The following is a 13,665-nucleotide window of genomic DNA, read 5'->3' on the forward strand; positions in this document are numbered from 1 at the left end:
ATGAGAAGCCCGCGCACCGCAACGAAGAGTAGCCCCCGCTCGCGGCAACTAGAGAAAGCCTGCGTGCAGAAACGAAGACACAACGCAGCCAATAAATAAATTTTAAAAAGATTGCTAAAAAAAAAAAAAACCCAAAATCCAAAAGAAAAGGTGTTGTAACTTACTGAAATAAAAAGATTTTGAGGCACTCCTGATATTTGAGATATCCTGATTGGATATTCTAACACCTCTGAGAATCAATAGTGGGGAAGATGAGGGGATTTATAAGCTACCTCTGCTATACTACCAACATTACAATATGGAGCTCTAAGGTTGATTTTCCATCCTCAGACTCTACAAGGCTCTCCTACTGCTGCACTTCTTTCCCCTGGCCATTCACTCCCTGTTATTATTTGTGCTTCCTCCCTACATAATAAGCTCTACGGAGGACAGGCACTGGATACTATCCATCTCTGTATCTTACCTTGAATCACAGCATATAGCTGATATTCAATAATTGTAAAATGAAACCAGAAATGGTAACCAGAATTTAAAAATTGGTAACACCTATTCTAATTCATATATCCACACTCTGAAACTAACTGTAATAATAAAAATTAAAACTACATCAGGAACATGTGGTTCTACTTCAAATATCAGGGAATGTTAAATGGCAGGGCAGGACTAAGAATTTTGAAAGGTCTAGTTACACAAAAACCCACAGTGCATGCTGCTCTAAAAATATCAACCACTTCTGGGCTTCCCTGGTGGCACAGTGGTTGAGAATCTGCCTGCCAATGCAGGGGACACGGGTTCGAGCCCTGGTCTGGGAAGATCCCACATGCCGCAGAGCAACTAGGCCCGTGAGCCACAACTATTGAGCCTGCGCGTCTGGAGCCTGTGCTCCGCAACAAGAGAGGCCGCGATAGTGAGAGGCTCACGCACCACGATGAAGAGTTGCCCCCGCTTGCCGCAACTAGAGAAAGCCCTCGCACAGAAACGAAGACCCAACACAGCCAAGGAAAAATAAATAAATAAACAAATAAATAAATGAATAATTAAAAAAAAAAAAATCAACCACTTCTTTTTAAACAGGAAAAATCAATTTCAAGCCTCAGATAATGAAAGATAGAAGAATATTGTCAGAAATAAAGGAAACATTAAGTGGAAAAAAAATGACAAGATAATTTTATCTCTGGATTAAGACTTATTTTAATATACATAACGTATAGTACTTCATATAATTTATTAATGTCATTTTCTATAGGACACTGTAATTAATTCAGTGACATCAATATTGACCTCATACAGACAAAGGATGAAAGCTGGGTTTTCTTGTGTACCAAATACAAAACATGTGCTGAAGAGTTATCACATACAAGTTATAAGAGATCAACTTTAAGGATGACTCAAGTTTACAGTAGTTGCTTCACATGGTTCTCCCTCAAGACTTGGATGTCACCCAGTGTTGCCATGTTTGTGCAAATGCCATCTCTGGCCTGCCTGACTACCTCCTTTTGCCAGTCCCACTTTTGCCTGTTTTACTGCTGCCACTGCTAGATTTGCCAGATGATTTTGAAGAGAAGAGTCTTGTCATGAACTCAGAAACATCAGGCAATTCATGATTGGAATTCAGCATATTCATTGACTGCTCCATCTCCTGTGGGAAGACAAAGCACAATGATATGAAAGGCACACGTCATTTAACAACTAACACTTCCCTTAAGGAAGGAGGAGAGAAACAGAACAGGTAAAAGGTACTGGTTCTGAGCAATGATGTTAATGTCATACCCAACAGCATTTCAGAAACCATGTTTCATGCCTCCTTTATATCACTAAGCATTTCAATCCTTAGTAAATGTCCGATAAGTGTTGCCTGGGGTTTGATTCGGCTTTTGTTTTTATAAAGGGCATTTTCTCAGATAATGGACATATGTGATCATATTCCTGCCACCTTATTTTGTTTTCTGATCAGAATGCTTTCTTATTGTTTTAACAAGTGTTTTCTTAAACTCATGCTTTTTCTAGATGCATATAACCAGAATATCAATCTTTAACCATGTATCAAGGTATCAGAAAAGTCTGGAAGGTAACTGTAGTATTTCCAAGACTTGATTCCTAAAGGCCTTAGTGGTAAATCTATGAATACTGTATGACTTGGGTGACCTCAGTTACAGCATCTAAAGCAAGCAACACCAATGTTAAAATGTTACAAACAGTCACTGGCAGGACCTAAGGACATGGCACTTTTATTTTGAGGCTCTTGTCCTCCCCCTTACTGAGCCAACAATCTATAAAGTACTGTTCCATTTTTGACAATATTAATGTAATGTCTGCTTCATTTGAATTATATGTGACATTCCAAAAGTGAACTTAAAATTGTATTAGTTCAGACATGAAAAAAAATAGCAAATACTCTATTATTTAAAATTGAATTTTTTGTTCAATTATTAGCTTGGGCTTTCTCCCCAAATGTAGAATATATACATGAGTTTTCAGGGGGAAAGCACCTTTACAAATACGGCCAGGAAAAGAAACATTATGTTAACATGCCCTAGTAATCAAGAATTAAATGTATATTTTAAATATAACAGGTCTTGAGTCCCCGCAAAAATATATCATCAACTCTATTTTTGAACCTGTTCAATTCTGAAGCTCTTGAATGAACAATTTTTACACTGCTTACTATATGCAAAGCATTTTGCAAGAAATGAATTTTTAATCCAATGTGACTTCTAATGTTTCCTTCTATTGATACCACAGAGAGTTAACTGCCTTAACAGATACAAGGACAGAGGATGTACACTTTCTGACCAACACTGAGGCAAAGATGCCAGAATTTAGCAATAAAACATTTTGAAACATCATAAAGCTTTCTTTTTTCATGAAGCTTTTTCTGCCATTCCAGCTTGGGATAAGTCTCTTACCTTCTACAGAACTTAATCACCTAGTACCTCAGCAAACATTTTTTATTTATGTATATCTTATTTTTCCATTTAAACCCACACATGCACACATACACACACACACAATCCTCTGATGGCAAGAGGAGTGCTTTATAAATCCATTCTACTTCCTACATTTAACTGGACTATGAGCTTGTTGACAACAGGGATGACCTATAATCCATTTTTGTATCCCCTGTATCCAGAACCTAAAAATTGATTAATAAATGTTTATTCAGTGATGAATAAAGTGTAAATACATATATATTAAATACAATAGAAAAACCTGGAATTCAGGAGATATTTGTTGATGGTTTTTGGGTGGAAGAATAGATTTTTTTTTTTTTTTTAATTCTGAAGATTTTATACGGAAGCAAATATTTAAAAGAGACAAAGTGGTGGCACTAAAAATTTGAAGCATCTAACTTGGCAACTCCTCTCCCCTTTGCCAAACAGTATGCTCTTGTGGTAGAGAGTTTGAAAACCACTATTCTATTTTTCTCCCTTGGTCTATCCGAAATTCTTCTGTGTGTCTGAACACATAAACTAAATGTGTACTCTGAAGAGTTTTGTAAAGTAAAGATAGATTATAAGAAGCTACCACTTTGCGAAATATTTGGATTACGTATACCAGAATTATTATGCTTTTCAACTATTTAACAAGCAAGGTGCAAAGAGGCAAGTACTAAGCAGAATGTTTTAACTATATGAAGAGACCCAGGCTTTTATCAGGCAGAATCAACTGAATTTATCTGGTCCAGTGGAAACAATTAATTAAATGCCAGGAACATAATACTGTATCAACACAACCTGTAGATGAATTTGACTTGGTAATTAGGATAAAGCTGAACAAACCCAAGCCATTCAGCCACAACAGAAGGACCAGGCATCAGAACACGGTTCAGTCATCTTACCCGCCTCATGTCAGGATCACTTGTGTTGACCACTTTGGGAAGAAGCACAAATATCAACAACGGAAGAACCATCATCATAACCTGTGAAATAAAAAAATTCAGAAAATGTTTTTCCTATTTAACTGTAGAACAAAATCTGCACTTAACAACCAATGATGAAATTAAATATTGTAAACAGAATAAGACTAGCAGCCACCACTTCAATTCTACTGAACGAGCCCTGGTGACAACAAGGTGCTCCTCAGTATCTGACTGCTGTAATATAAGAGTCTTACCTATAAGTGTGTGGACTTTGTATAGACACCTTGCTTCACATCTGTGCTACCTATCATTTTGCAGTTTAGAGTTTTATCTAACACAAATAGTTTGCAAACTGAACTATTCATTCACTTTCTTCAGTCTGCAGTCTGGCATTGAGATTGGTAACCCTGATGGCCAGTTGGATCCACAAGTCTTTCCAGATGACTTGTGGTTCTTGGAGAAAACACCACATCCCCCCTCTAATGTACAATATACCACTAGGCAACTACTATAGCAGACAAGTTTTAAAAAATGACCTAGGAGCTTCTACCACTGCATATGTTCCCATGGAATTTCAGAAATGAGAACATGGAAGATATTTCTCAATTAGCTTTGGAGTCTCATCGCTAACTTCGCCCATCCACTCTACCCTCCTGCCTCTTTATGCCTAACTGCAGATTCCAGGTACTAATTTATGCCTCTCAAAGGATGTACAGCCTGAAACATCCCTATTTGTGTTCTAAATAGCTATCAGCAAGAAATATGATCAACATTTAGATAATTCTAAGGTAATAATTCAACTTTCAAAAAGAGCAAAGAAAAAAAGTCAAGCTGTTTCTAAATATGTTATTAGTATTTTATATTAATGGATACCATAAAATCGCTTCATGAAAATACCAAGTACTTAAATTACTACAGAATAACTTCTCTGTTCATAACACATTAAGAAAAAAAAGACTTTGTAAAAACCTTACTTGTACCATCAAGAGGGGAAATTTATTAAATGACAGCACATTCATCAATGGACTAACATTCAGGTAGTATGAAGGATGAGATAGTTAGCTCCATGTGTGACTTATCACATACTCTTATTCTATTTGAATTTTAAACGTAAGTACTTATCTAATTTCTGCTGCACATTTCAATGTCAAATCTACTGTGTCATTCTCACTACTATCTTTTTCATTATGTATTCCCAAAGCTACTATTTTCATGAAATTCATGAACTGTTCACAGTAATCCTTTCATCCAACAATCTGACTCTAGCTTTCCTTTCACAGGGGTTAGAATTTTTCAACTGCCTGGAAGCAAATTACAGATTAGTAAAGATACTTTATTGTAGCCTTATACATACCATTGGGTTCATCAGAAAGTCTGTCCAGCCCCAAGATTCCCTTTTAATAAAGTAAGAAGGTGGGCCTGAAGATTTCATTTGGAGAGGATAGGGCAGTCTGACCACTTCTGATGTTTTGATGTAATTCACATATCTCGCTCTGATAAAGCAACATGAAAAAAGCATCAGTAATCCTATTAAAAGCATAACTAGTTAAAAGAAATGTTTATAATATATTAGCAATGCCTTATAATTACCTTTAGCTTTTTCCAAAATGCTTTGACATCTAAACTTTTGATCTTGAAAATCTGATCAAAGTAGCTTTATCTGTATGTCTAAAATACTTAGCAAAATGTGGAGGGAGAACACTAGATTTGGAATCAAGAGACCTAGTTTCTAGCTATAGCTCTGCTATTACCTAGGCCTGTGGTCTTAAGTTCTTAACTTTTCTGGTTATATCAGAAGTTCTCCTGGAATTCTTCTAGCTCTAAAGCTCTTTGATTCTATTTAATAATAAATTTATTTTGTTATAAATATACAAAAATGCTGGAATTTTTTTGACTGTCTGAAACATGCATTGCTGAGTACACCTAATTTTAAAGGGCATTTTGCAAGAAAAACTTAATAATTTAAGAAAGTCCTGCAACAGTGCCATAGGTAACATTACATTTTTACCAGACATGCCAGTAATTTTAATCACCCATGTTCAGACATATTCCAGTTTACTTTTTTTTTTTTTTTTTCATATTCCAGTTTACTTTTTGAAAATTGCCTCCCCTATTTTTTCTATCATTTCCTTCTGGAACTTCTATTAGACATGTGTTAGGCCTTTTCATTCTTTACTCCACATCTTGTTAAATTCTCACTTTCACAGTGTCCTTTCCTTTATCTGTATTGCTTTCTGGGTAATTTTTCTGATCTGTCTTCCAGCTCATCAAACCTCTGTTCAGTTGCTTAGCACATCCACTGAGTTTTGTATTCCAAAGCATATACAGATTGTAAAAGTTCAATTTTATTCTTTTTCAAATATCTATGGTTTATTTTGGTATTACGGTAAAAGCATTTCTTTTATTTGTTTAAAGCATTTTAAATATACTTTAAACAATTTTACAGTCTATATCCAATAAACCTGCTATCTAGAGTTCTCAGAGGTCTGATTCACCTGCTGACTCCATGTACATTGTTTTCTTGGGTATTTTATAAGTTAAGTAGACTTTATTTATGCATGGGCCTGGACAGAGAGTTATGCATTTGTCTCTGCCAGGAGTGGGGGATTATGACCAGGGACCATCTTATTAACTGTTCAGATTGGAAGTTTCTGGATCATGCAAGAAGTAATAAATTCATACCCAAATTTCAATGAGGGTGTGACTATCAATTTTCAGGATAGATTTTTCCCTCCAAAAGCCAGGGCCAGGTTGGGAATCTGATCTTTTGGATTTCAGGCCAAGGGTCAAAGGGGGAACCAAGTCTTAGACCTAATTCTGACTCCAAGCATGCCCAAGGCTTGCCTCCCACCTACACGCTGCTAATAAAATCTAAGGCTTTTGGTGAGAGAATAACAAAACCCCCAGGTAGGAAAGTAGTTTACAGTTTATCCTCTGAGGATTTCCCTTACTTTTTTGGGAGCTATACATTTAAAAGGAAATGTTTATCATGCTTTACCCAGCATTTCTAAAATTTTTCATTCTGACAGAATGTCAGAAATTTAAGTCTCACATATATTTGAAACTAACTTATGCATGCTTATAAAATATTGGTCAAGAATATTAGTATCGTATATGGACCCCTCTTTGTTCTCTACTCTGTCCTCCCCAATTATTAAAATGGTAAGGGCCTTGTTTTTTTACCTATGCTTCAGGCATGCAATCATCAGGAAGGGATCTGAGAATATGAATCCAACTGCTGCAACCAGTCCTTAAATACTAAAGCAGGAAGTACTCTTTACCCAAAGTGAAAAAGCAAATAAAACTTTATATTTAGAAAAATATTTCTAATTGCTTAGACTACTTTATTCAAAATTCAAAGTAAAAAGAATAAATAAAAATAAATTATAGTTTTTAATCGACAAGTATCCCCCTTTAACAACTTTCATTCCCTCCAGTATTCAGTTTTGGTTTTTTTTTTTGGGCCGGGCCACACGGCTTGTGGGATCTTAGTTCCCCAACCAGGGATTGAAGCCGGGCCCACAGCAATGAAAGTGCAGAGTCCTAATCACTGTACCCCAGAGAACTCCCAGTATTTTCAGTATTTTTAAAAAACTTTTAAACCTATATAAAGTTCATATGGTAAATCTACAAACCACCCCCATCTCCAAGCTTGCAATTCTAAAATACATAAAAAGTCATAAGTCCTTTACAGTTTAGATTTTAACATACTAGAGTTTTATACATATATTTTAAAAAACTTTTATGCCTCTAAAAAGACATGAGAAAGTCAATAGCTAATGTGGTTCAGTTACTTTGAAACAATCCATTTATTACATCAAAAATATCTATAAACATATTTGCAAGGTATTACCTTTAATTCATGCTCCACCTTGCTCTCAACAGCCAATAGCAAGAAATATTAGCATTTGGACAAAGTAGAATATTCTAAGACAATTTAATTTCCAAAATAGAGGGGAAAGTAGTTTGTTTCTAAAGAACGTGTTTTTAGTAGCATCACAGTATTGGTTTCGTAATAATACCAAGAATTTAAATTAGCACAGAATAACCATCTCTGTTCACTACACATCCTAAAAGAGGAAAAAGAAAACTCTATCAACAGGAGCTGACTTCACTGGACTAATATGCAGCTGATATTAAAGGATGACGCAGCTCAATATATGACTCACTATTTTAATTATAGCATATTTACACATTACACTTTAAAAACTTTCAATGACCAAAAAAAAAACAAAGGAAGAGGGAAAGCATTTTAGGAGTAAAAACTAACTCAAATATAAATATTACAGTACTAACCGAACATCTCTCTTATGTCAGCTCAATTTGGGGTATCTACAAATCAACCTAAATATGCTAGGCACATAACGAAAAGGTCAGTAGTGAAATACAGCTCCTCTAACCCCCAAATTATTTTTGCCTTTGCATAACCTCTTCTTTATTACTGCAACACGAAGTAATTCTGTGATAGCTCAAACAAAGAAGAGACATTACCATTTAAAATTGTTTGGTATTTGTCAATTATACCTCAATAAAGCAAGCAAGCAAGCAAGAAAACTGCTTCCTATCCTGGTCAGATTAGACTAAAGAGAGCACTGTTGGCATGAGACTAATAACAAATAAATAAATTGGGGTTATAAGAGCGTAAGGCTGAATTTGAACACTGTGGACATCTACACAACTGATTCTAACCTCAAATGGGTTTGTGGTATTCCAGGATCAGAGCCTGAATTAGTCCAAAATTCTTTTCATCTCGACTTCAAAGCATGTGTTCATCTACTTAGAACTTCTGAAACTTTTTCCTAGTCTTCCAGCCTCTAATACTGTACTTTTCTTTTTTTTGATTATGATCCTCACTTTGAAGTAAACTCCATGATGTAATCTACCGTCTTCCAAAGAAATACTAAATTCCCATTGCACACTAAATGTTCCAGACAGGAAGAATGATAGAAATTTCTAGATCAACATACTATCAAACAGATACTAAGAGGTATCATCAAAATATCCCAATGACGAGTATTTTCAACTTAGAAAAGTTAAATTATTTCCAACTTTAATAATCACATTTCAATTAAAACTTTCACAGTGCTTTTGCTCCTACAGTAAGTAACCTTACCTCTTCTCTATATAACCATATTAGGAGCTTTAAAATAAATATTAAGCCAGAGCAGGAGAAAGTTCAACTGTACAATATTATCAATGCTCAGATCAGAACAATATAAGGATGTTTTAATACTTGTAGTTTAAATAGGAAACTTTCCAACCTTAACTATAAATTCTAAAAGGAATATATATAATGAGGTATTCAGTAGCCTAGCCTTTGGTAAAAATTAAATCAGTTGTCCTCACCTCATTTTGCCTTTTGAAGTGATATCTACTCGGACAGGATCAAACCTGTAAGCTGGAGAAATAACTTCCACTACATAAGATCCAGAAGGTATATCATGAACCACAAAACTCCCATCTGTCCTGGAACAATGAAATTATCATATTTAGTCACTTCTGATCAATAGCTTATTCTTTTCTTATGTTTTAAACCATCTGTTAACTCCCAAACCAACACCTCCCAAAATGACAGTCAGAGTAACAAAAAAAAAACCCCAAACTGGCAAGAGTTGTCCCACATTTCAGCTTCCATAATTAACACTGCATGAGTTCTGAAAACGCCCCAGACCATTCCACAGAGACATAGAAAGTACTTCTATTCCTTCTGTGGAATAGAGATAACAGGTGACAGAAGCACAGGTCCAATTCTAAAGCCATGTCTTCATTCAAGGGAATGAATAATATATGTCATTCCTACAAGATTAGGGGTCCAATTTTGCAGATCCCCTCCAACAATTTCTTAATTAAAAATGGCCTTTTTTCCTAGTTTTAATTTGCATTTTGTTTTCTTTCCTTTTTTTCTTTTTTACAGAAAAGGTAATTAAGTACTGTTTGTTCCACTTGTTACAAATAGTTCCCATCTACCTTGGTTACTTCTTTTTGGGTATGTAGAAGTTTAAAATGTTTATGTAGTTAAAACCATCCACCTTTTCCTTACTGCTTTCTTCTAAACTTCTAGACTTAGAAAACCATCCCATCAAGAACTGATAATTTCATGTTCACAGACCAAAATTAATTTGTTTTGCTAATGAGAAACTGCCATTCTGAGGAAAGAGAAGTTTCTGTTTCAGGAGAACAAGTGGTTCTAAAGGGATTGACTTTATCAGAGAATTGCCAGTCTCATGATAATGTTAAAATAATGCTCCTTAAATCATTAGGCTCTTTCACAGTTAAAGGAATAGTTGATTCTGTCACATCCACAATGTTTACTAAAAAGTAAGAGGAAAAAGTTCCTTACTACTTCAAAGTACACACTAAACTGAAACAGAATCGAAGTGCAAACATCAAGTTAACTTATTCCTGAGCTGGATGTCTTCTATTTGCCCTTCAGATCATTCTCCACCCTTCTCTCCCCACAGCAGGAAGGGAAGAAAATGAGCTTAGTATACTTTTCCCCCAGCTCTCTCTGTGAGAGGCCCCTAACTGGCTTTGTCAAGGGACACAGCTCCTTTCAAGGCAGTTCCTTCCTCTTTTCTAGGTTCCAGTAACCTTTACTTCCCCTCCTCCCTTCACGCTTAGAGGTGACAATAGCCTTGAGGTTGTAAACTCTGGAATACTGCATAATCTGGTTGTTTCCCTACACCATGACTACCCTGGTTAATCCTTTCATTAAACTTGCCTTGAATTATTCTAATTATTCAGTTTCTTGATGGGACCCTAACTTAATGAATTTCAAAACATTTTCCTAGGTCCAGAAAAAAGAGAATTAAGTTAATTCCGGCACAACACAAATAATAGCAGAACTAATGGCGCAAAGAAAAGCAAACATATTTTTCCTCCTAAGGTAAATATTTTGCTTTAAAAGATAACATAGACATTGTATAACGAAATTTTAAAACTTGGCTTTTAAAATGTACTCTACAATACAATGACCTTGTTGGACTCTGATTTGAAAGAACAATCACATAAAACTATTTCTGAGATAAGTGGGAAAACACAAAAATGGACTGGGTATTAGATGATATTATGGAATTATCATTTATTTTGTCAAATCGATAATGGCACTGTGGGGTTTTTTTTTAAGTCCTTATCTTTCAGAGATACATAGTAGTGTTTTTACAAGTGAAATTATATTACGTTTAAAATCATCATATTTAAATATTCCAGAAAAAAATTAATGAGGTGCAGAGGAGATATAAAATCAAACAGTAAATTGTGATGGCTTCCTAAGCTATTCTGTTTATTTTAGTGTATGTCTGTAATTTTCCATAAGGAAAAGTTCAAAAAATTACAGTACCTAATCTTACGTATAGTACATAATGCATAGCACATAATTTAAAAAAACCTGAAAACTACCTAAATGCCCCCAAAGAGAGGACTAGATAAATAAATTATGGTTTACATACACAGTGATGAGAGCAAGAAGTGGCATGGGAGTCCTCAGTTGAAACTCCCCTGATCTCCATTTAGCCAAGTCCCAAGCCACCTCCAATAAGCATAAACATAGTCAAAATTGCATGTTATTTATGCATAACAGGTACAAGACAAATTACCTATCCCTCTTACAAAAAGGTTGCCACCATAAGCTCTTCATATTAATTCTCAATTAACCTTTCTACATACAAATGAAAGAACATGAAATGGTATCAGAAGCTGCTCACAAAATATTAAATGAAAAAAAGCAGGTTACAAAGCACTGTATATTGTATATTACTATTAAAAACATAGGTCATATGATTCCAAAGAGATACAATAAAATGTTAAGGCTTGCTATCTCCACTTTGTTTATATTTTCTTCAATAAACATATCACATATATATTATTTTCAAATAAAAATAATAAATGTTTATTTTAAAAAACTGTATACTGCAGGAAAAAAAAGAGAGGTCAAATGGTTAATTATGGATAATTTTCTAAAGCTTAATGAGAGTTTTATTATTAAAAGTTCATTTATCAGGGTAAAACTTAAAGAATGCCCTAATGTCAGATTTGTAATAATACACAGCACTTTAAAAATGATTGTAAGCTTGTCACTATTTATTAATCTGAGGTTGAAATTCTCATTCAAAGGCACCTGGATACTCTGAATATTTGCAAAACAGACTTAGAATTAAATGTTCACACTTAAATTGTCTGGTTTTCAGATACCACTTGCTGGTATACAAACCTACCAGAGAAACGCTTCCTTTACCAAATGAATTTTCAGTTCAAAGTTTCACTTTCCAAGCAGCAACTGAAAGATTTAAAACATTATACTTGTGCCTAGACATCTGAAAAGCAGCCTGCTGCAGAACTAGAGTGCTAATAAATCTACCACGTCTTTTAATATAGGCTCAAATCCTATTTCTACTCACAGCTAGAAAGGACAGAAGGGAGTAAGCAAGCACTGTAGAGTCTCACATAAATGACAATAGTGATGTCGCAAATCCCTCGATGAATTCAAGTGTAAAAAAGAACAAAAATCCCACCTCCAGGCAAAAAAGGTGCTTCGATTAGGGACTTCAGGGCCCATTAATTTTAGAAGCAGCAACATTAGCCTCCCAGTCTGTGTCATCACTACAAACCCTGTGGGCTTTGAGAATTCCCACCTGCTTAGCATCTTTCTACACAACATGAAGCCACCAAAAGACTGAAATGAATGCAAAAAGGGGCCAGATTCCAGGGAAACCAGATGAGATGCAAAGGAAAGAATTCAGCAAAAGACAAATAAGGAGTCCATCTGTGCCCAGGGCCCAGGAGTGGTCGTCCCCATCCAGGGCCAAAATGGAGTTGAAGATAACCGACTCCACTGCTCCAGCCCTGGGACGAGCGCCAGCCATCCTCATTTCTGAGGTTCGGGACCGGGAAGAGGAAAGCGTCGACTGCTTCTCAAGGTTCACCCTCGGACAGCAACGTCGTCAGGTCTTGACACTCAGCTCCCCTATGGGGAACTCCCTTCCGGCTACCAACCCAACCGCTTTCGCGCTGCCCTCAGGATGCTCACTTGAGAAAGCCGACGTGCTCTTCTCCGTCTACCAGCACTCGGGCCGCCGAGATCCAGTCCTGGGGCTTCACACCAGGAACAACCGCACGCCCCTCAATCTTGAAGCGATCTCCGATACTGACCCCACTCCCTCCTGAGCCCTCGGAGGTAGCCCCAGACACCTCCGAGCTCTGGGCATCCCTTGAGAGCATCAGCAGAAGGAAGGAAAAGAAGCCCCACACAGCGGCCGCCATGACTGCAGGTCTCGGCGGTTAGGCCGGGAGCCCCGGAAGCCCTCCCCATCTCTCGCCGTCGTCGCCTCCGCAGGCTGATGTCGTCATCCCTGCGCGCCGGGTTCGGGCGGCAGCTGTGGGCTCAAACCCGAGCGCAGGAGTCTTAGCTAATCCACTTGCGAGGCGGAAGTGTTGCAGCAACCTCCGCGCGCTGCGGGTTGGAGTGCGGTGTGAAGAGCGTCTCTTAAGGGGGCCGCCCACGAAGTGAAAGTGAGGTGTGTGTTGCTGTGGCCGCCGGGGGTGCTGAGGACCTCACGCGAGTGAAAGATGATTAAAACCGAGAGGAACGAGGATCTTAAGTAGCGTTTGCAAATGAGGCTCCGACTTAAGTAGAAACAAGTCTAGAAGAGAGCGTTTAAAAAGCTTCTAGATTCCCCAAGACGTTTAAGATGAAAAGGCTCCCGCTTTGTGTTTGAAGTTTATCATTCAGGATTTTTGCTTTCTCTCTCTTCCTTTTTTGCTGCCTGGTTCTTGGCTTCTTCATATCATGGCCACAAGGGGGTGAGCAA

The 13,665-nt window shown here is 36.8% G+C and overlaps 1 protein-coding gene across 2 annotated transcripts; it reads right to left on the bottom strand.

Moving 5' to 3' along the window:
* Window positions 1-1,175: 1,175 nt before the first annotated feature.
* EMC7 (ER membrane protein complex subunit 7) lies at window positions 1,176-13,176 on the bottom strand. Of its 2 annotated transcripts, XM_007180454.2 has the most exons (5): window positions 12,885-13,171; window positions 9,206-9,325; window positions 5,214-5,352; window positions 3,839-3,919; window positions 1,176-1,639 (listed from the first exon to the last, which is right to left on the bottom strand). In XM_007180454.2, the coding sequence occupies exons 1-5, from the start codon at window positions 13,115-13,117 to the stop codon at window positions 1,487-1,489; spliced, it is 726 nt and encodes a 241-aa protein (XP_007180516.1). In that variant the 5' UTR covers window positions 13,118-13,171; the 3' UTR covers window positions 1,176-1,486. The 2 variants fall into 2 exon arrangements, with proteins under 2 accessions (XP_007180516.1, XP_028021930.1); XM_028166129.1 differs by lacking the exon at window positions 9,206-9,325 and having other exon boundaries at window positions 12,885-13,176.
* Window positions 13,177-13,665: the final 489 nt, after the last annotated feature.

Source organism: Balaenoptera acutorostrata, chromosome 3 (genome assembly GCF_949987535.1).
Source record: "Balaenoptera acutorostrata chromosome 3, mBalAcu1.1, whole genome shotgun sequence".
NCBI classification, from domain to species: domain Eukaryota; kingdom Metazoa; phylum Chordata; class Mammalia; order Artiodactyla; family Balaenopteridae; genus Balaenoptera; species Balaenoptera acutorostrata.

Coding starts and splice junctions, on each gene's coding strand:
- EMC7 (XM_007180454.2), bottom strand. CDS start 13,117: ATGGCGGCCGCTGTGTGGGGCTTCTTTTCCTTCCTTCTGCTGATGCTC. Junction 9,326..12,884: donor GAGCACGTCGGCTTTCTCAA/GTGAGCATCCTG, acceptor TCATTGTTCCAG/GACAGATGGGAGTTTTGTGG. Junction 1,640..3,838: donor GTGATCCTGACATGAGGCGG/GTAAGATGACTG, acceptor GTCTTCCCACAG/GAGATGGAGCAGTCAATGAA.